This window comes from Typopeltis vanoorti, chromosome 26, assembly GCF_054136105.1.
Source record: "Typopeltis vanoorti isolate ZY-2024b chromosome 26, IOZ_Tvanoo_1.0, whole genome shotgun sequence".
Taxonomy (NCBI): Eukaryota; Metazoa; Arthropoda; class Arachnida; order Uropygi; family Thelyphonidae; genus Typopeltis; species Typopeltis vanoorti.
The window spans coordinates 8,673,718-8,698,561 of record NC_143574.1 but is presented as its reverse complement, the minus strand read 5'-3'; the positions used below and the strand labels follow the sequence as shown (position 1 = coordinate 8,698,561).

At 34.7% G+C, this 24,844-nt stretch overlaps 1 protein-coding gene across 2 annotated transcripts in view; it reads right to left on the bottom strand.

Annotated features, from left to right (window-relative positions):
- Nucleotides 1–24,844, bottom strand: part of wds (WD repeat-containing protein wds) — a 168,212-nt gene that overhangs the window by 61,604 nt on the left and 81,764 nt on the right. For both annotated transcript variants that reach the window (XM_090414877.1, XM_090414878.1), the window contains exon 8: nt 13,909–13,964. In XM_090414877.1, the coding sequence (XP_090271003.1) occupies nt 13,909–13,964 (56 nt within the window). The remainder of the gene's footprint in view (nt 1–13,908; nt 13,965–24,844) is intronic.

Sequence of the window (24,844 nt, the reverse complement as noted above, 5' to 3'; positions counted from 1 at the left end):
GAAAAGTTGGTCCTTGTTGGGGATGTAAATAGCAGAGTAGGAAATGATTGTGAGACACAAAAATATTTTGGGAAAATTTGGAGAAAAGAGCAAAGCTAATAATAATGGCAAATATCTGCTGGATTTCTACTCAGGACATGGACTGGTTATTACTAACACCATGTTCCAACATAAAAATATGCACAAATTCACATGGAGAGAAGAGGCTAGGAATAACAAAAGTCTCATTGACTATGTTATTGTTGATAGTGATGTTCTCTCCCTGATGCAGGACATCAGAGTGGGCAGAGGATTTGAAATTGGAAGTGATCACTATTTAGTCTTGAGCAGGATAAAATTGAAATTCATATTGAAAAGAATAACATGTAAGAAAGTTTTAAAGCGAATAAAAGTTGAGCAGCTCTCAGATGTGAACTGTAGACTAAGATACAGAAAGATTATTGAAAAAAAAAATGAAAGAGTTTGAGAACAGGAATCAAACCTTGGAGATTCAGTGGCAAACTCTGAAGAAAACATTGATTGATTCAGCCAGAGAGGCATGTGGTGAGGTTGTCTGCAAAGATACAAAAATCAGAACTCCCTGGTGGACACAGGAAGTTAAAGAGGCAATGAAGGAAAAGAAGAAAGCATATCAAAAGTTCCTGGCAAATAAGTCAGCTTGTGCTCTTAGAGAATATAGAGACATATGCAAGAATGCTAAACACTGTGTAAAACTAGTTAAACAAAAGCAATGGGTGGACTTTGGCAAGAATATAGAAAATAAATATCAAGACGGTGGCAAAATATTCTGGAGGTTGTTGAAGAAGCTTAGGAATGGAGGAAAGAGTGCTGTAAAAGGAGTTAGAGATGATAAAGGTGACATGAAAATGGGAGAAAAAGATATCCTTGAAGTATGGAGTAATTACTTTGAAAAACTGCTAAATGAAACAAGCATTGATGACAGCACAGTGGTAAAAAACACTCAACAGGCATGCAGACAGGAATACATATCCATACTTGAAGTAGAAAAAACCATCAAAGGCTTGAAATGTGGAAAGGCAGCAGGAGTAGATGATATTCGACCAGAAATGCTGAAGTATGGTGGTATAAGAGTCTTACAGTGGCTGCACTGCATAGTTCAGAAAGCCTGGACAGAGGGACGAATTCCCGATGATTGGAGTAGAGCTCTCATAGTACCCATATATAAAAAGGAAAAAAAAACTGAATGTGAGAATTTCAGAGGTATTTCCCAACTGAGTGTTCCTAGCAAGATCTGGATGAAGAATAAGCTGGATTCAGGCCAAATAGAGGCTGTCAGGATCAGATCTTCACTTTACGACAAATAGTCGAGAAAGCCTGCGAATATAACAAAGATCTGTATTTAAGTTTTGTCGATTTGGAAAAGGCATATGACAAGGTGCCAAGAGAGAAGCTATTCAATACGCTGCAGTTATATGGTGTCAATGGGGCATTATATCAAGCAATACTTAGTCTGTATTTGAGTTGTAAGTCAGCAGTTAGAATTGAAGGAAGTACAGGAAGATGGTTTAATGTTAAATCTGGTGTGAGACAAGGATGTACATTATCCACTCTGTTATTCATTATCTATATGGATCACATAATGAAGGAAAGCGGTATTAAACATGATATCAAAATTGAAAATGCTAATGTCAGCTCTTTGCTTTATGTGGATGATGTTATACTTCTAAATAAATCCACTACAAGTCTGCAAGATTCTCTGACTAAATTGAATAGCTGTTGTAATAGATATGGTATGAAGGTCAGCAATAAAAAGACAAACACAATGAAAATAGGCAGAATCATTGAAAATATCAACTGTGTTGTGAATGGGGAACCTGTAAAACATTTCAGCTACTTAGGCACGATTTTTAGTGAAGATGGTAAATTAAATATAGAAATAGACAACAGAATCAACTAAGCTGGTATGGTTGGAAGTCAATTGAATAAATTCATATGGAATAAGAGAGAAATTAGTCGGAACACTAAATTAGCTGTATACAAGACAGTGTTCAAATCTGTTTTAACTTATGGATCTGAGAGCTGGGTCAGAAGTAAAACACTTGACCAAAGACTAGAGACCGCAGATATGAGAGTCCTGAGAAAGATTCGAGGCGTGAACAGATGGCATCAATGGCAATATCATATTAAAAATGAGGATATTAGGAAAGAACTTGACATTGTCAGCATCCAGGAATGCGTTAGCAGAGCTAATCTCAGATGGTATGGTCACTTAAATAGTCTTAAATATATATCTTAAATACACTTAAATATATTTCTATCGTCTAAGTTCCTTAGACGATAGAAATATAAGATCTGATAATGTTCAAGTCTTGACAAGTAACAGATTGATTTGGAGGAAAGTTGTAGATAGGAAGTTAGTAATGATGTAATTTTTTCATGTAGTACTATCATAACCTGTACACCCCTTGAGGGTACATGGCTGGAATTTGATGATGATGACAATAAGAACAAGGAAAATTTTACAAAGTCTCAGCAGATGACACTATAAAATTTAACAGTTATGTTAGGGAAGACTAAGGGCATGAGAAGGAGAGGAAGATGGCAAAAGAGTTGGATGGACAACAAAAATACTTACGAACATGAATTTACAACTGCTGAAAGAAAATACACTGCAGTATGTGTGAGATAGAAAGCTTTGTCACAGATCACCAACAGGTGAAAACCACTGGATGGTGCATAACAGTATGAGAGCTCTATTCCAATCATCCAGATTAGATCTTCTGACCAGGCCTTCTGAATTACAGTGTAGCCATCTCAAAACTTTTTGATGGCTTTTTTTTTCACTCAAGTATTGATATGTACACCTGATTATATTCTATTTGAATATTTTCTATCAATTTTCTAACACTTTGTTTTATTTAACAATCTTTCAAAGTAATTAAGTCATGAAAAGAATGACTTAACTCTTTCATGCACTGCTTTGCATTCTTATATTTTTTGCTGTTTTTCTCGGAACAAAAATTATCACTAATAAATTTGAATAATCTACAGCAGAGGTCGGCAACGCAATGCCCGCAGGTGCCATGGTGCCTGCAGTGAATTTTTAATGCGCCCTTAGAGAAATTATTGTAAACTGCATTGGAGCTCGCAGTGTAGATCGCAGTATATCTGAGAGATACATTCATTACTAGTATGTGCTAAAATGCAAGAAAACATAAAGAAAAAACATTGCAAATATAATACATGATGGTACAAATTAAGTGAATATTGAATCCAACATTATTTCATAGCCAAATATAGAAACTATAAGAGTTTTGTGCCAAAGTTTCGCTGGATGCAAGCATAAGTAGTGCCTTATGGGCAACTCGTATTAAAGGTAGAGCAAGCTCCAGACCTCTTTCCTTAGTATTTTCCATAAATGTAAAGCACATCTTGCAGAGGGACATGTATGGTAAATATTGAATCCAACATTATTTCATAACTGAATATAGAAACTTCAAGAGTTTCGTGCCAAATATATAGAAACTAAAAGTTTCGCTGGTTGCAAGCATAAGCAGTGCCTTATGGGCAACTTGTAGTAAAGATGGAGCAAGCTCTAGACCTCTTTCCTTAGTATTTTCCATAAATGTAAAGCACATCTTGCAGAGGTCAGCAACCTTTTTAATATGAAGAGTGCAATATAAAATTTGAAAATTACGGAGGGCTCGTGACACCGCCATGTTTTCTCTCCTTTCAGGCTTGGAAATTCTATTAGTTGTTTTTAAGAAAAATAAGATTACAAATTTTAACATTGTTTTATTTACCTCGCTTTTACAACATACTTTTGTCACATATGAATGAATATAAAATACCATAAAAAATAAAAAATGAATACAAAAAGAATATTCATATTAAAAATTATCATGTATCTGTCAGATTAGATGAGAGAACCCTTGCTTTATCAATCATAATGGCAATTGTATTTGTTTATTATGCAATAATAGTGTGGCTATTTCTAAAAAAAGTAATATAGAAAGACATTTCAAAACCATTCATGCCAATTGTAATTTTAAGTTTAATTATTTAAATCAGGAGGAGTCAGCAACACAGCTCCAGCGCACGTCATGGTGCCCACAGTGTTGCGCCCTTCATGTGAAAAAGGTTGCCAACCACTGATCTACAGTATGTTTCACAGAAATTCACTATACAAAAGCATGTCTTATCTAAAGAAACAAGATTATACTACTCAGGTAGAAAAGATAACCAACAGGGAAAAGAGAGAAGCAATAATAATTTGGATAAAATTAATTTAGATCATCATCCAAGAAGTAAACTTAGTCTCATGAAGAAATAATCTGATTTAAATGAAAAGGACTATATACAAAATTCATTGAAGCATTATGCATCAGACTCCTCATATCCAAAAGATCATACTGATTTTTATCATATAATACAAGATGAGAAACACTACACGCCATCAGAGAAATGCTTATTATAATGAGAGATTTTAATGCTAAAGTTTTACAAATGTCAGACATCAAGGGTAATTTTGGCATAGGTAACAAATTGAAAGAAGTGAACACTGATTTATAATAACAAGTTAAGACAAATACCATACTGTCTAACAAATCAGTACACATACATATCTGGCTTTGCCCAAACTCCTGTATTGGTTACATATTGATAAGAAACATATGGAAAACATTAATGTAGAATGTTAAAACCTGTCAAAGTTTTAGACTGGATTCTGAATTATCATGATATAAACTAAATGTAAACAAAAATTAAATCTAAGATTTAACCTTAACTTTAAAGTCACTCATATCCAGAAACCACATGAAATACCATTGAACAGAATGAAGCAGAAAAAATCATTAAGAAATGAAAACAAATATGATCAATACTGCAAAAAACTACCAAGGACAAATAAATTAAAGATACCAAGAAATTATATACTTAACTTAATCCTTTATCCAAGTGTAAGCCAAGAAAGTTTGCACCTGAAATATTTTCAGGACTAGGGCAACTCATATAAGGAAGCTAAGACTTCACATCACTTGCCTTAGTAATAGTATAATGTGAAGTCTTAGCTTCCTTATACGAGTTGCCCTAGTCCTGAAAATACTTCAGGCATAAACTTTGTTTGCTTACACTTGGATAAAGGATTAAACCAAGCATATAATTTCTTGGTATCTTTAATTTATAGTATAACCAAGTGAAAAAACTTTAACAAGGACAAATAAGTAAACCAAATAAAATAAATCTTGAATAAACAAGTGCAAGAAATAATAGATAACCACATTACTGTAGACACAAAACAAACTGAAGATGTTGCGAGAGAGAGAGAAAGAAATTAAACCTTTGCAATCCCCCAAGAAGCAGCAGAGCTATTAAATACAGAAATAAATCAAGCAAATAACCAAACGAACATTAATAAAATACCAGGAATTGACAATATCTATTAGGAGAGGTTTAAATATGAAAGGGAAGATCTAAGAGGATTAACACTATTATTAAATAAGATCCTTTATTCTAGTACAATTCCAAATGACTGGCTAACTGGAAAAATAATACCAGTTCATAAGCAAGGTCATCGTCATCTTCCTATCCAGATTCTAGGCCAAGTGGCCTGTTCCAGACTCAGTCCATCTTCTTGGTCGTCCCCTATTCCTTGTTCCTCTAGGATTATACAAGGGACGTCCAGAAAGTTCTGTTTCTAAATATTTTCGCTGCGATCGCAATGGTGCACATGCATGCTGAGTTTGTTGATTTTTTTTAGCAAGGCTTTGGTGCCATTTTCAAACATTATCGCAGTGCGACATCAGGAGTGGCCTGTTCCGTGGAATAGCGCATATTCAAATATGCATTAAATAGCAATAACACAGAAATGAGCGACGATGAGAAATCAACTGGAGGTAATCAGTGGGAGAGGAACTTACATGTGATGCTCCAAAATATCCGGAATCATCTTCTTCTTCTTCTTCCTAAAAACGACAAATAAGTAAACCAAATAAAATAAATCTTGGATAAACAAGTGCAAGAAATAACAGATAACCAAATCACTGTAGACACAAATCAAACTGAAGATGTTGCAAGATAGAGAGAGAAAGAGATTAAACCATTGCAATCCCTCAAGAAGCAGCAGAGCTATTAAATACAGAAATAAATCAAGCAAATAACCAAACAAACATTAAAAAAATACCAGGAATTGACAATATCTGTTAGGAAAGGTTTAAATATGAAAGGGAAGATCTAAGAGGATTAACACTATTATTAAGTAAGATCCTTTATTCTAGTACAATTCCAAATGACTGGCTAACTGGAAAAATAATACCAATTCATAAGCAAGGTCATCGTCATCTTCCTATCCAGGTTCTAGGCCAAGTGACCTGTTCCAGACTCAGTCCATCTTCTCGGTCATCCCCTATTCCTTGTTCCTCTAGGATTATATGAGGGACGCCCAGAAAGTAAGTTCCATTTTTAAATATTTTCATTGCAATCACAATGGTGCACATACATGTTGAGTTTGTTGATTTGTTAACAAGGCTTTGGTGTCATTTTCAGACATTCTCGCAGTGCGTACGCTTCTTGGTGTGTGTTTACAATGTCTAAGAAAATCAAATCACCTGTAGCATGTGAAATTAGGTCAGTTATCCACTTTTTTAATGTGAGTAACTTTAAAGCAGCTGAAATTCATCGGCAAATTATTGAGGTTTATGGAGAACACACAATGAGTGATTCACTGGTATGAAGATGGGTAAGGCTTTTTAATGAAGGAAGGACAGGTGTGCACAATGATGAATAGAGGGGGCAACCATTTTTAGTGACTGACAATTTGGACTAACGCCTGCCCACACGCCGCCGGCATAACACAACAACTTCTCGCCACCTTCAGCTGGGAACACTTCCATCATCCCCCATATAGTCCTGATCTCATGCCAAGTGACTGTCACCTGTTCAAACATCTGAAATCTTTTTTTGGTGACTGGTGGTTTCAAGACAACAACGAGGTCAAAGAAGCAGTCAATACGCGATTTGCCTCACAGGTGGCAATCTTCTGCGACAAAGGTATACAACACTTGGTGTCCCATTATTATAAGTGGCTGAACAATGGCAGAAATTATGTAGAAAAGTAGTGAAAGATGTCTACTTTAATTTCCAATAAAGTTTTTTCGTAAGTATATTTTTTTTTCTGTGACAGCCTATCGGAACTTACTTCCTGGGTGTCCCTCCTATGTTAAGATATTTTTTGGTAATCTTTCTCTTTGCATTCTTGCTATATGGTCTAGCCAGTTTTTCCTATATTTAATCATTGAATCTGTTATGAGATTGATTTTAAGACTTTTAATTATTTCACTATTTCTTTTTAAATCTAATAGGGTGAGTTTTTCTGTTTTCCTGAGGAATTTCATTTCTGCTGTCTAAATTCTCTGTATCTCTCTTTCTCTGAAGGCCCAGATTTCACTTCCATATAACAGTGTGGTGGCTATTGTTTTGTAGACTAAATCTTGTGTATTTCTCAAAAGCAAGGTAGCAAACAAAAATTACCAACCAATAACTTTACTCCTATCATTTAAATGAATTATTAGAACTTTAAAATCAAATAGCGAAGAGATCAATAATCCACTAGAGAAGAATGAGCTTTTTTCTTCTCTAGTGGAAAATTTAGAAAAAATTTTCTAAATTTCTGGATTTAGAAAAAGCACATCTACTATTAATCAGATCTTCTCCATCCACAGCACTGCAAATTGCAGAAAAGCCTGTGAAAAAAGACTGACCTTCACTGTTGTTTTGCTCATTTTAAACAAAAATTCAACTATCAACTGTTAACAGTGAAAAATTACTCCAAATCCTGTATGATCAAGACATAGCTCATGAAACACCAAAGTAATGATGCAATATAATAGTATCAGTAAACAACTATTCAATGTGAAGAGAGGAGTGATGCAAGGCTACCACTCTCACCACCTATGTTTTAATTTCTTTGATCTTTTTAAAAATGCAACACCGAAAAAGAGAGGAATCAAAAGGAATACATACATCACTTACATAAAATATGCAGATGACTCTCTTAATTGCAGATACTTAACCTAATCCACTGTATCAGATAAAAAAAATTAGAAGATACACATAAAAATACAAGATGTCAGTTAATATCAACAAAACAAAAACAATGAAGAAAAACTGGGGTAGTAACAATCACTTAAATACTTCTAAACAATCAAATAATAGAACAAGTAAACAGCTTTAACTACTCAGGTTCAGTGATCGCCTGCAATTTAGATGATACTGTGACAATTAAACATAGAATCTCAGTAGGATGAATAATGACTAAATTATAGAAAATATCTAAAAGTAAAGTAATAAATTATCAAACAGAATGAAAATAAAGCTCTATGAATTCAATCCCATTACCCTGCATGGAGCTGAGTTGGGTAATAAGGAAGGAAATGAAAACTAATAGGTTTCGAAATTTTTTTGATTGTAAACTTTCCGCAAAATTAATAAAACATGGATAAAATTCAAAACATATTAAATATTAACTTGAGAGATCACACACAATTATGGATGATATCCAACAACAAGAGATTACTTAAGGGTCAAAGCCAGATAACTAGGAGACCGCCCCATTGACTTTAAGGAATGCAGAGAATCAAATGGGGGGGTCCGACCTAATGTCCAATCCTGACCTTCATGTGATGTGCTCCATTAGTAGGTATTCTCTGTGTACTGAACAAAAAAGGATGATCTGGCAATTTGGGACTTGCCAACAAAATTGTATATGCTGTTGGCTTAAATTAGAAATAAATATTATGGTACACAAGATTTCATGTAGGTTGGGGCATCGCTCTGTTAAACAAGGTCCACTGTTTTTGTCAAAGAACCTGAACAAACAGTGAAAAGTCAGTTACTAAAACAAACTCCAACTCTGCATCTACAAGAAGAAGAACAAACCCAACAACAGAAGAACTGAAGATAAGAACTATCAACATAATAACGGAAAGGAAGTCAAACTTTCAGAATTGGAAAAGTGCCACGTTAACATGACTGGCATTACTAAGACAAAGATAAAAACAGGTAAGATCTTACTAAATAATAAATATAGGATGTTATATGTTTAGGAAATAATGATCAGAGAATGAAAAGATTAGAGATAGCATTCAAACACCAAGCATGAAGATAAACTTCTTGACTGGAAGGTACTTTCAAGTAGAGTTATGTGGGAAAAATTCAAATGGCAAAATGGACAATTAAAGGTATTTGTGTCTATGGTCCCACAGAAAGAAGTGGAGGAATTTTTCAAGTCATTAGAGCAGGCAACTGACAAAGAAAATTGGAAAAGTGGTACTTGTTGGCAATCTAAACAGCAGAATAGGAAATGAACCTCACCAGACATATAGAACATTTTGGGAAAATTTGGAGAAATGGACAAAGCTAATAATAATGCTTAGGATGTGGACTAGTCATTACTAACAACATAAAGATGTGCACAAGTTCATGTGGAAAGAAGATACACTTATTTCCTAAGTCATTCTTGATAGCAATAGTCCATGGAAATGCAGAGAAAAGACTAGACTAAGAATAACATTTGTATACAGGAGATGAACAATTTCAACATCTGTATGTTGAAAGTAATACAGATGTAATACAATGTTTTAACAAAGATGTACATAAATTCTCAGAAAGATAAAAGAGCATATACCACAAGATATAAGTAAAGTCTTATGTTAACAGTGATAGTGATGCACTATCTTCAGACTGGTTCCCAATACCATTGTATACAGGCAATCTGAACAGCAAGTAATCATCATTTAGAGCAGCATAAAAGTATCACATTGTGGTGATGATAGGGGAGGATATTTGTATATCAAAGTTTTAAAATGAATGAAAGTCAAGCAGATTTCGGATGTGAACCTACAGATTCAAATAAGCAAACATTATTAGAGAAAAGGAAAAAGTTTGAAAAGAAGAAACAAACTTTGGTGAATGAACCATTGATAAAGTCTGAAGATAATTGTGATAGAATCAGTAAAGAATTATGGACTGAATTTGTCTGAAAGGATAGAATAATCAACACTTCATGGTGGACTCAAGAAGTCAAAGAAGCAAACCTAGAAAAAACCTGCCGATCCGGTTGACCAAATGGTTAGTGTGCCTGCTCTCCAGTCAACACGCTGCAGGTTTGAATCCCACTGTGGGTTGGATGCTTGTGAATGTCTTTAGGTGGGAGATGAATTTCATCACCTGGTGTGAGACCACAGCCCCACTTATTGGAGGCCTGAAGTGCCTTGAAAAAAGAACTTCTATATTTGGTCTCTAGATTGGAGTTCTCAGAATATAGAAAATAAATTAAAAATATATAAATTCGATAAAATAATAAAAAACCTTATCCCATGCACGGTACAAGATGTACTACAGGCATGGGAATAACCTTTCATGGGTGGGAGCAAGAAAGGATAAACAACAGTCATGGAAAACTAGGAAGCATGCAAGATAAACTTCACTTTGAAGGTGACAAAATGTCTGGAGCCTACTGAAAAGCTTAAAAATAGAAGTGTTACAAAAGAAATCACAACATTAACATTGACACAAATAAATAAATAAATATAAGGATATTTTGAATGACCTAAATACTTACTTTTAAAAATTATTAAATGAGATAAGAAACAAACACAACAGTGAATGAAAATATGAATGTGAAACGCAATTCAACCTCTCTACTGACAGAAAAATCAAATATATGGACATCCAAATCCCTCATTATTTCAAAGCCGAATAAGAAACTCGAAGATCGAAATCTAAGAGTTTCATGCCGAAGAACATTCAGCAAGTCCAAGCATAAGTCAACGCCTAGTGGTATAACACTAGGGCAACTCAGAGCAAAGGTGGAGCAAGCTTTGATCACTGTCCTTAATATTTTCTCATAACGTAAAATGCAGCTCCTAGGAGATGCATTACTGTTTTACATTATGAGGGAAGGTCACTACCCAGACTGGTTTCGACCTTTATTGAAGTCTCATCGACGAGTAAGTAGACCTTGGTATTATCCAGGTCTACTTCTGTTTAGTGAACAGAGCTTACATACTTTGAATTGCCAGAAAGGTGTACCCATATATTATTACTACAATAAAGAGCCAAAAGACTTTTTTTCAGTGACATAATTATTTAATTAAGGGGATAATAAATCTCTCATTGTTGTACCACCAGACATTGACTTACGCTTGTACTTGCTGAATGTTCTTTAGCATGACACGCTTAGATTTCAATCTTCGAGTTTCTTATTCGGCTTTGAAATAATGAGGGATTTATTATCCCCTAAATTAAATAATTTATGTCGCTGAAAAAAAACCTTTTGGCTCTTTATTGTAGTAATAATCTATGGGTATACCTTTCTGGCAATTCGTATAGTAAAGTATGTGAGCTCTGTTCACTAAAACCTTGGTATTATCCAGGTCTACCTACTCACTGATGAGACCTCAATAAAGGTCGAAACCAGTCTTTGTATGAGCTTCCCTCATAATGTAAAACAGTAACACATCTCCTAGGAGCTGCGTTTTACATTATGAGAAAATATTAAGGACAGTGATCGAAGCTTGCTCCAAGTTGCCCTAGTGTTGTACTACCAGGTGTTGACTTATGCTTGGACTTGCCGAACGTTCTTCGGCATTAAACTCTTAGATTTCGATCTTCTTATTCGGCTTTGAAATAATGAGGGATTTATTATCCCTTAATTAAATAATTTACGTCGCCGAAAAAGCCTTTTGGCTCTTTATTGTACATGGACATCATCAGATGCCTCATGGTCACTGCGATCCTCAGTGATGTGCCACATCAGTCCTCACCAGGCAGTTCTCAAACATCAGCATCAGCAATAAATGGAATGCTTAGTTGATATAATTTTGCACTGACTGTATCGTTTGACACTTCCAATTTTAAGCTAAAACTGAAAGAATTTTATAACATTGCTGATTATCTGTTCAACATCAAGGAATTTGTTGAAGGGTATAATACCACTGACATGAGTTTGTACAGAAATTGTACACCAAAGTAAGTGGAAAGACTTAGGGCCACAAATTATAACTCTACAAAAATTGGGTTTATTTGATTATTAAAACAAAGAAACATGCTGACCAGTTTCACATCACATGGAATTTGTTGCCTCTTCAGAGTAAATCAAAGATAATGAGCAAAAAATATAAATTAATGTAAAAATCCGAAAGAACCATTGTAGTATAAATGATCAAAACATGAGGACATTGGGAAGCATGACACACACATCATTTGTTTTCTAACATTGTTTCGACATGATTAGTTGAAAAACGAAAGTATGTAAAGTGAACAGGTATTGCTTAGGATGAGTCCTTAGTTTTTGTGTGAGCCATATGAATAAATGACTGTACTGGATTCTTTGATTCAGCATTAAAGAAATTATTTTCAGGATATAGCATAGAGGCTTTGTCCCAAATGACATGATGTGTGTATGCTGGAAGAGTGGTAAGATAGATCTGACTTTTCCTCTCTCTTATAAGTAGTTACAATTATATTAAGTGCTCACATGAAGGATCATCACCTAAAAATGAAGGGAGTGTATAACTAACTTCACATCTGTGTTATTTCAACTCTATCATACACTTTGTATCTGTATTTTGGTCAATGTTTACATGATATAATGGAGAGTAGGAAGGTTACGTAGATGACAGTATAGAAGAAAGGAAGGAAGGAAAAAGAAAAACAGCTAGGGCTAGAACAGATGAAAATTACCTTAATTGATGAAAGTGAGCAAGATTCAGAAGGCCTGGTTAAAAGGTCGAATTCCAGAATGATTACAGTTGTTCAGATGACAGTAATTCACCTTAAAAAAAAAAAAAAAAAAAAAAGAAGAAGAAGAAGAGCAGAATCCATCTTTAAAAATGGAGGTAAAACTGAACAGGAGAATTATGGAAAAATTAGCCTATTGGGGGAATCCAAGTGAGATTTACATAAATATACCTTGAGAAGAGGGATAATCAAAATGATTAATCATCTGTGTTAATTTGATTAACAAGCTGGATCAAGCTAAACAGAGGTCATCAAGTCTAGATTTTTACATTGACAAATTGTCATGGAAATATAAAAAAGATCTACATTAAAATTTTGGATATAGAAAAGGCATATGATAAAGTTCAAAATGCAACTAGGTGCAGCATTTTGAACAGAGAAATTATATGCAGTTTAAGCCTTTGTCGGAGTGTAAGCAAACAAAGTTTGCAGGTGAAGATACTTCACGACTCTGTTACTTATATATACGGGCTAATGACTCCACATTAATTGCCTTATTATCTCATAATGCAAAGCACATACCTTTCAGATGTGTATAATACTATGTATTATGGAAAGGGTTGTTACTGATGGGTGCAAAAGGGTCTGTGCTTTGCATTATGGGATACTAAGGCAATTAATTGAAGTCATTAGCCTCTATATACAAGTAGCCCAGTCATGAAGATACTTCATGTGCAAATTTTATTTGCTTACACTTGGATAAAGGATTAAGAATATAATTAACATGGGAATTTTCCCAAAAATAATACCTATAATTTATTGGCAACATTATTTTATAGTGAAACAAAGTGAAAAAACTTTCAATAAGTATAATGTCTGCCATAGTGTAAGTTGACTGTAGATGTTAACATAAAATATGGTTTCTCGGTTACATCAAGTACACAGGCTACATTTTAGGCCACATCTATTTCTTAGATGACAGCTCATTAAATAAAATAATATGTCAAGGATGGACTTTTAAAGAAACAAAGCTATATTAAAAAAAAAACAATATGAAAAACGTTTAATATTTGTCTTATACACACTAGGTGTGTGATACATGCTTGAGCACAGTAAATGTTTAACCTTCACTATGCAAATTTAATATGCAAAGTTTATTCAACTTCATTAGTATTATTAATTCTTTTCTCACTCACTTTTTTAACTTACCAGAGGCCATCATAACTACTGGACACAATTAGTGAACCATCTCTGTTGAAATGGACCTAAAACAAGCAATGATAGTAATGATTAGAAATGTGAATTGATTAGAAATATGTTTTAAAAGATGAAATTATAAATGTCTGGTTAGCATGTTTATACTATACTGTAATGAATCATCCCATAGTTGATTTATGCAAAGGATGAATGTGATGATTTGTGGTGCAAGTCCCATTCCTTGAGAGGCCAAGACTCATTGCTAAATGCAGAACAGAAAGAGTATGAAATAAAAGATATAGAAAGCAATGTGACAAACAATGGTTACAATACAAGATCAGCATACTAGGTGGTTAAGACCAAGATGAGAGATTTTTCAACAATAAGACTGCAGTTGCTGAAGTGGAGTGAGTGACTATATATAAAGTGAGCTACAAATACAGGGTGTTCGGGATAAATTTGACATATTTATAATTAATTATATTTTTCCGTAAGTTACATGTATTAACACACACTTCTCTTCATTTAAAAGTTTGGACCCTTCTTCATTCATATACAAGATGTCAGAAAGGATGGATAGCTGGAACCCACCTGAATCATGGAAGAGAATAACTTGTATCATGATGATTCGTGCCCGCCATCAAAATAAGGATATTACGACTGCTGCCCAATGCTCCCTGAATACAGTAAAAACAATCAGGCATGAACTAGAGACTTGCAATGGTGACTACGAGGATGTAGCAAGAAGAAAGATCCCTAGCAGACGATCTGATTGCGTTCGTACAGCAGAATTCCTCGCAAATCTGCAGGAACAGGTGTTGAAGAACCCTGGCATTGGAATTCGGGCTTTGTTCGTGGAGTTGCTAACTGTAGTCAAGCCCTGGATAACAAGGGTAGCCAATGGTAGGCCGTATGTATGGCAGCAGGATTCGGCCCCTTGCCACACCTCTGGGAAAAGTCAAAAATGGTTGTCTGAAAATTTCTACGACTTCACCAGTCCAAATGTTTGGCCTCCAAACTCCCCAGACCTTAACCCCATGGATTATTTTGTATGGGGCACAGTTGAAAAAGACACCAATCGCACTTCCAGTAATACAAAAGCCCAGTTAATGGATAAAATTAAAACAGTTTTTGCGGCCCTTCCCAGGGAGACTGTAGCATCAGCTTGTTCGAGGTTCCGAAGCAGAATTGAAGCTGTGATCGATGCTAATGGTGGTTATTTTGAGTAAATCTTGTTGATAGTATTGTAATTAACTCTGCCTGTAATGTTTTTTTGTCAATTCATTAAATTTAATAGATACAAAGAAGATTTTCTTTTTCCTTACGAAACTGTCAAATTTATCCCGAACACCCTGTAGAATAGGACATTTTAAAAGCTGACAACTACCAGAGTCATTATCTCAGTGCAATTTTACATTTAAATCACCAAAACAGCTATACCTAACACTCAAAAAATCTTGGAGTGTTCAAAATTTACTGTGACATGTGATATAGGTTATGTATTTCAGACAAACCAATTTGGAGAAACAGGGCAAACATACATGTAAAAGACATTTGGCAATGGGGATGAAGCTTAGATTTCATGTGACAAAAGAGAAGCACGATGGTATTTGGACTGACAAAAAATTTATTTCCTACAAAGGTTACCCACAAAAGAAGCCATGAAGATGATACACTCCCTTTTGCAATAAAATCCAAGGTGTGATTCTGAGATGTGTGGTTGGTTTGCCTTAACCCGGCACTGGTGAGGTGGGAAAATGTAACAAAAGTGGTAGGGTAGTGTCCCACAGACCCACTCAAATAATTTATCCTTCGCCAAGTAAAAGGCTCCTTCTGTGGATTCTTCCTCATAGTCTTGTTCTATATCAGATTCATGGTTACTGACTAATTCTAAATCAATTTCACTATCATCTCTGCTAAATGACTCCTCGTCTATCAAAGTGTCATCTATAAGTTGACCTAACCTCTGTTCTTCCTGCTCATAACTCATCTGGTAAAATAATTCTCAAAATACCCTCTAAATATTTAAGAGAACATATTTGTTTATAGTTGGTATGTAAAAATATAGAAGACACAGCAGTAACGATAATATTTTAGTAGAATATACATGAAAACAACTTGCGTTTTGAAAGTAAATATAGCCAAGTAAGGTAGGATCTGGTGGATCCCAGCACACAAAACTTGCTTGCGCATAACAGACTGTCATCTACGGCGTCGAGTAGCGGGTTACGGGAGGAGAAACTATACTGAGGCATGACTCACTGTCATGTGGTGTTAAAGAAAGTTATAGTCAATGTAAAATCTTTTGGGTCTGTGACACCCCACTTTACTAACGCCGGGTTAATTAAAAACCTTTAACCTATAGGATATGGGTTAAAAATACATACTGCAAGTGCCAATTAGTAATAACAGCAGTCAAGTGCAATGCATGTCAGTTCTGAGCTAAATGTACCTAAACAAACCAGAGAAATGTGACATGCTATCTACTGTGTTAATATTTTTGATATTAAGACACACACACACACACACACACACACACACACACACACACACACACACACACACACACACACACACACAATGTAGTAACTTAATTTAATAGTATTCCATATTTGTAAAGGAGCTGTGTTCATTTGAGTGGTATGAGGAAAAAGTTCATTTACAAGACTAAATGTATATATTTTTATGCAGTTTTGGAATGCAGCAATGAAAAGAAAATTTTGGGTGTCAAATAAAGAAAATAATGAATTTCTCAAAAAAAATTGTTTGTGATTTTTATGATAAAACTGAATATAGCTTTACTTCTAGTTTTCAGGAAAGTCACTCAATAAAAGAGTTAACTGGAATTAATGACTGCTATAACTACGGATAATTAATCATGTTCTCGTGCTTGGAATATATTTAGTACACAATTTAGTAAACAGAATTTTTTTTTTTTTTTGCTTTATTTTACCTTATAGTTACAAAATTTAAAGATACAGGAAAAGAATTCCAATTCTCTCTCACACACACAAGCACTTCTCTTTCAATTTAAGAAAATTCAGACTAATGAACACAATGATAAATTTCTAGTCTTCAATGTACATACTGTATGCCTACAGATGCGAGACCCTTTCGACACTTCTGCAAAAGAAGGAGAATCCATTCCGCTCATAGGATAATCAATCCTTATTATGAGATGGGTTGTTTATTATTACACATCGGACAATTAACTTCTCTTTTATGATCATTGTAGTTTTTAAAGTGGAAAATTTTTTAAGTATAAAGCACGTGATTTTGCGTGTTGGTGACCAATTCGTACATCGCCTTATTTCTTTTTCTCCTTCAACACGAACTGCCTCTTCTTGGCAGTCTGCCAATGATGGCACTTGCTTCTGTGGTCAGACAGTAAATACAATCAGCTATAGTCAAACCTGACTAAATGTCATTAGATTTTTTCTTTTCAAGAGATGAAAGCTTTGCCAGTCAAGCAAATGCCTTATTATTCACTGAAATTTCTTACCATGAAGAATTATGGTCTCTCTCTCACATCTCAGAATAAAAACTCTTAGCTCTTCACTTTAAATGATATTCGAATACAGACACTTAACAAAGTTTACTTTCTTCTTTGACAGTTAGAATAGCAAATCTCCTTATAATTTAAATTTGAAAAATAGAATAATGACTACATATCACAGTGATTTTCATATAACATTAAATGAATAACAAAATGTGGATTCTTTCTCTTTCTTTCACTTTATCCATTAAAGAAAACTACACCTCAGCTAAAGGTCTTTCTTCATATCTTCTTTTATAAGTTCCCACACCATGAATGTCTGATATTGTAAATCCACAGAAATAGTAATACACAATAAGTATGTTCCAAAAGTTTAAAATGTTTCCTCTACTTTCTGCTTGAATTGATTAACTTTTTTTTTAGATAAAATAATAATAATAATAAATTCTGGCTGTAACTCCACATAACAATTTATATTTCCAGTTGCCACAGATATGCTGAGATTCAAGGACTAAAAACAAAACAATCATGATGCACACTTAAAATAACTTCTAGCTACCCTTTATAGTTTCATGTAAATAGACAACACTGTATTGTGCACAACTGCAGCAATTATATTTGAGTAACTTCTTTTATTATTTTTTTTTTTTCCTTCCTGAACAGTATTATCAGGTCATCCCAAAAGTAATGTCATTTTTAGCATTAAGTTTTGAAAAGATACAAAAGAGGGGTGCTTAAGGGTCAAAGCTGTATAACTGAGAGGAGACCTCCACATAGCCTTTAAAGGAATGCGGAGAACCGACCAGGGCTTCTGACCTAATGTCCAATCCTCACCTTCTCGTGGTGCACCCTGTTGGGTATCTACTTTGATACTGAACGAACGAGGATGGGCTGGCAATTTGGGATTTAGCCGACCAAATTGTATTCTTATTGGTTAAACCAAAATAAAAAATGATGGTACAACATGACAAAATTTCATGCCGGCTGGGGCGTCGCCCGGTTAAACAAGGCCCCCACTGTTTTCGCCAGGGAACCAGGGCGAACAGCGAAAAGTCAGCTACTGGAACAAATCTGAAAACAAACCCCAACTCAACATCACCAGAGTTAAGGATCGGTACTATCAACGTAAGAAGCCTGAATGGCAAAGAAATGGAGCTAGCTGAGGAATTAGATAAGTACCAGATCGACATGATAGGGGTGACTGAAACAAAAAAGACCAAAACTGGTGAGATCTTTCTGAGCAATAAATACAAAATGTTATATTCAGGCAATGACAATCAAGGAAAAGAAGGAGTAGCCATAGTATTCAACACAAAATACGAGGCTAATCTTCTTGAATGGCAGTCAGTCTCAAGTAGAGTAATGTGGGCAAATATGAGAATGGGGAACTGGACAATGAGACTTATTTGTGCCTATGGTCCCACAGAAGGTTCTACTAAGGTAGAAGTGGAGGAATTTTTTGAGGCTTTAGAAAAAGCAACTGACACAATGAAAAAGGAAAAGTTGGTCCTTGTTGGGGATCTAAATAGTAGAGTAGGAAATGATTGTGAGACTTACAAAAATATTTTGGGAAAATTTGGAGAAAAGAGCAAAGCTAATAATAATGGCAAATATCTGTTGGATTTCTGCTCAGGACATGGACTGGTTATTACTAACACCATGTTCCAACATAAAAATGTGCACAAATTCACATGGAGAGAAGAGGCTAGGAATAAGAAAAGTCTCATTGACTATGTTATTGTTGATAGTGATGTTTTCTCCCTGGTGCAGGACACCAGAGTGTACAGAGGATTTGAAATTGGAAGTGATCACTATTTAGTCTTGAGCAGGATAAAATTGAATTTCATATTGAAAAGAATAACATGTAAGAAAGTTTTAAAGCGAATAAAAGTTGAGCAGCTCTCAGATGTAAACTGTAGACTAAAATACAGAAATATTATTGAAAAGAAAATGAAAGAGTTTGAGAACAGGAATCAAACCTTGGAGATTCAGTGGCAAACTCTGAAGGAAACATTGATTGATTCTGCCAGAGAGGCATGTGGTGAGGTTGTGTGCAAAGATAAAAAAATCAGAACTCCCTGGTGGACACAGGAAGTTAAAGAGGCAGTGAAGGAAAAGAAGAAAGCATATCAAAAGTTCCTGGCAAATAAGTCAGCTTTTACTCTTACAGAATACAGAGACAAATGTAAGAAAGCTAAACAGTGTGTAAAATTAGCTAAACAAAAGTCATGGGAGGACTTTGGCAAGAATATAGAAAATAAATATCAAGAAGGTGGCAAAATATTCTGGAGGTTGTTGAAGAAGCTTAGGAATGGAGGAAAGAGTGCTGTAAAAGGAATTAGAGATGATAAAGGTGAAATGAAAACAGGAGAAAAAGATATCCTTGAAGTATGGAGTAATTACTTTGAAAAACTGCTAAATGAAACAAGCAGTGATGACAGCACAGTGATAAAAAACACTGACCAGGCATGCAGTCAGGAATACATATCCATACTTGAAGTGGAAAAAGCCATCAAAGGCTTGAAATGTGGAAAGGCAGCAGGAGTAGATGATATTCGACCAGAAATGCTGAAGTATGGTGGTATAAGAGTCTTACAGTGGCTGCACTGCATAGTTCAGAAAGCCTGGACAGAGGGACGAATTCCCGATGATTGGAGTAGAGCTCTCATAGTACCCATATATAAAAAGGGAAATAAAACTGAATGTGAGAATTACAGAGGTATTTCCCTACTGAGTGTTCCTGGCAAGATCTATGCAAGTATACTTGAGAAACGGTTGAGAAGAATTGTGGAAGAAAAGCTTGGTGAAGAACAAGCTGGATTCAGGCCAAATAGAGGCTGTCAGGATCAGATCTTCACTTTACGACAAATAGTCGAGAAAGCATGGGAATATAACAAAGATCTGTATTTAAGTTTTGTCGATTTGGAAAAGGCATATGACAAGGTGCCAAGAGAGAAGCTATTCAATACGCTGCAGTTATATGGTGTCAATGGGGCATTATATCAAGCAATACTTAGTCTTTATTTGAGTTGTGAGTCAGCAGTTAGAATTGAAGGAAGTACAGGAAGATGGTTTAATGTTAAATCTGGTGTGAGACAAGGATGTACATTATCCCCTCTGTTATTCATTATCTATATGGATCACATTATGAAGGAATGTGGTATTAAACCTGATATGAAAATTGGAGATGTTAATGTCAGCTCTTTGCTTTATGCGGATGATGTTATACTTCTAAATAAATCCGCTACAAGTCTGCAAGATTCTCTGACTAAATTGAATAGCTGTTGTAATAGATATGGTATGAAGGTCAGCAATAAAAAGACAAAGACAATGAAAATAGGCAGAATCATTGAAAATGTCAACTGTGTTGTGAATGGAGAACCTGTGGAACAAGTAAAACATTTCAGCTACTTAGGCACAATTTTTACTGAAGATGGTAAACTAAATATAGAAATAGACAACAGAATCAGCAAAGCTGGTATCGTGGGAAGTCAATTGAATAAATTCATATGGAATAAGAAAGAAATTAGTCGAAACACTAAATTAGCTGTATACAAGACTGTGTTCAAACCAATTTTAACTTATGGATCTGAGAGCTTGGTCAGAAGTAAAACACTTGACCAAAGACTAGAGACCGCAGATATGAGAGTCCTGAGAAAGATTCGAGGCGTGAACAGATGGCATCAATGGCAATATCATATTAAAAATGAGGATATTAGGAAAGAACTTGACATTGTCAGCATCCAGGAATGCGTTAGCAGAGCTAATCTCAGATGGTATGGTCACTTAAATAGAATGGGAGAGGAAAGATTAGCAAAACAAGTGTTCTCTGCCAGGTTGGCAGGAAAACGACCCAGAGGAAGACCAAGATATAGGTGGATTGATACGGTACAAAGTGCCTTAGATGATAGAAATATAAGATCTGATAATGTTGGAGTCTTGACAAGTAACAGACTGATTTGGAGGAAAATTGTAGATAGGAAGTTAGTAATGATGTAATTTTTTCATGTAGTACTGTCATATCCTGTACACCCCTTGAGGGTACATGGCAGGAATTTGATGATGATGATGATGAAGATACAAAAGATAAATCACTTGCTAATTTAATCAAGTATATATTCTTCATTTGAATCAGTAACGCTCTTCCAATGTTGTGAAAGCTTCACACTGCCATTTCTATAGAATTCAGGAGGTTCAGAGGCAAAGAAGTCACATAGGCTCAATTTCAGTGCCTCTAACGTATTGTATTGCTTTTCATTAATGAAATGTTGCAAACTTCGAAATAAGTGGTAATCTGAAGGTGCAAGATCAGGTCTCCTTAAATTTACGTTCATACCACGTTTTGGTGTGATGATTTTCCAGTCAATTCTATGTACTGTATTTCAGGGAATGATCAGAATGGCCAGATTTACCATAGCCTTTTTGATCCTGCCATGATAAGGGCCTTACTGATCATACCCTGAATACTCTACACAGAATTGACTGGAAAGGCACTGGTTGTATACATCACATCAGAACATGGTATGAATGTAAATTTAAGGAGGCCTGTGAAATTCTTATCTACGACTGTAATCTTAACAATAATGATGGGCTAAAAATCCCAAGAGCATGGAAGGGGCACATATTCTACCCATGTAACCTTTTTGTCTAAGAGTTAATTATAAATAGGACTGTAAATAATCCAGGATTTTAACTCTCATGTTAAATTAGAACACCACTGTTGCTGTAATAAAACTATCTATATGAATTTGTTCTTTGGTGATGTTATAAATAGAATATACCTTTGATGTAGATTTTTTCCCCACTATAGGTCAGGCAAGTAGAATAATGGTTGATCAAATCATTGTCTCTTTGGAATACTTTTAAAATGTAATATAGCGTGCGCGTGTGTGTTTGGGAGGGTGGGTGTACTCCGGACAATGACCTTCATATGAAGGTCGAAACATTGGGAAATTAAAGTAATTCTAACATGGCTTTAGTCTCTATAATTTGTCTGAAATGAATCCTGATCACCTTGTAACACTAAAGGAAAGAATTCTGATAATAAAATAACCAATGTTTTCTTTGAGCTCTTATAGTGCATTTGTCTGTTTACTATGCAATGATCAAGATATGAGTAGTAAACTCATGCCATGTAACTTATCAGATTTGAATATTGTTACCTATCTTTTATTTTTTATGATAATGTGTTTGTAACAAGGAAGAAGTAGTGAATAATAAAATATATTTTATTTGCATGTTCTAATCATTATTTAATTTATAAATGGATAACTTACCATGAGACAAATACTTCAGAGACAATGTAAAAAGTTTGTAAAAATTTTTTTTTCTTTTACAAACACTTTAAATGCAATCACAAGGACATAATTGGGGTTTAAGGTTCAAAGCCAGATAACTGAGAGGAAACCTCCACATTCCCTGAAGACAATGTGGAGTACTGACTGGGTTTAAGTCAACTGTACTGATTTAAACCAAAACAAAATGTTAGTACAATGTGATAAAATTTCATGCCTGCTGGGCCATCACCTAATTAAACAATGCTACTGCTGTTTTTTTGTCAGAGAACTAAAGCCAACGGCCAAATTAAATGGAACAAGCTCAAAATCAGTGGAAGTGAAGATAGGAATCATCAACATAAGGTTAAAAAAAGTTGAATTGACAGAAGAACTAGAAGTATATCACGTAAAACAAGTGCCATTACTGATTAGCAATAAAATGTCATATTCAGGAAACAGTCATCAGGGAAAGGAAGTAGTGTAGATTCAATACCAAAAACAAGGATAAACTTTTACTGACAGGCAATTTCAAGTAGAACATATTGGTGAACTGGACAATGAAACATTTATGCCTATGGTCTCACAGAAGGTTAAGGAATTTTTCTAGCATTAGAGAAATCAGCTGACAAAGAAACATGAAAAGCAGATCCATGTTGGTGACCTAAACAGTAGAGTAGGAAGTGAATACTAGAAATGTAAGTAAAATTTGGAACCAGAGCAAAGATAATAATGTTAAGTACTTGCTAAATTTCTGTTCAGGACACAGACTGTTCATCACAAACACCATGTACCAACATAAAGATGTATACCAATTCCAGAGAAGATACAAGAAATGAGAAAACTTATTAAGCTACTATGAAGAGTGATACCTTTGTGTTGATTCAGAATATAAAGAGTATAGGATCAGTAATAGGAAATTATCACCATTTTGTTTTGAGGAGGATAAAATGAAAAATAACTTTTTAAAATAATCAAACTCAAGCAACCTTTCAGAGGTAGTGAAAACTAGACTAAATTTTTGAGCCTTGGTGGAAAACTGAAATAAATGTTCATTAAGTCAGATGTGGTGAGGTTGTTTTGAAAGAAAAGAAAAATCTAAACATCATGTTTGACTCAAAAAGTTAAAGAGGCACAGGCACACCTTGAAAAGAAGATGAAGGTACATCAAAACTTCACAGTAAGTATATTGGCAGATGCCCTGAGAGAATACAAAGATACCTGTTAGAAAGTCATGGGAATACTTGAGTAAGATATAAAAGATCAAAGGTTACAAAATGTTCTTAAATTTCTGCAGCCATCAAGAATTTAAAGATATTCTTAATGGCTGCACTTTTTATATCAAACAAGCAGTGGTAGAAAATATTCAAAAGAAATGCTGTTAGGAATACATATCAATACTTGAGTCAGAAAAGTCATGAAGCATCTGAAATATGGAAAAGCAGCTGGATAGATGAAATTTGAACATTAATGCTCACATAGGAAGATATACAATTTACAGTGGCTGCACTATATAACTGAGAACAAAGGTCAGAAGGTTGAATTCCAAATGACTGGATTAGAGCTCTCATGGTACCCATTTATATTAAAACAAAAAAAAAAAGGAAATAAACTAAATATGAAAATTACATGAGATTAATTAAATGAAAATTTATATGAAGGGTGTTTTAGTGAAAAGAGGCTAAAGAGAAAAAGAATCTTGGGATAGCAAATTTTCACTTCATATGGAATAAGAGAGAAATCAACCAAAACACTCAACTAGCACAAAAGAAACTTCAACTCAATTTTAACTTATGAATCTGAGTCGGGTTAGAAATAAAACTTCAAAACAGTAAATTCAAAATGCCAAATCTCTATGGTGCAAATGGAACATTTTATAGAACAATAAATACCTGCTATACAAGATGCAAGCAGCATTTAGAACACAAAGCATATAAATATAAACTAGCAGTTAGCATAGTAAGGACATATAGGAAGATTACATTAAATCAGGTGGAAGGCAGGTTGCACACACTCTTTATTATTATTTATTAACTCTATGAACCACATTATTACAGCAAGTGGTATTAAATTAGACATTTAATACCACTTAATAACCAAGCTTAACACGTTTGCTGCCAACTACGAGTATACTTGTAGTTGATATATGAGCCTCACAAGCCAGCTATGAATATACTCG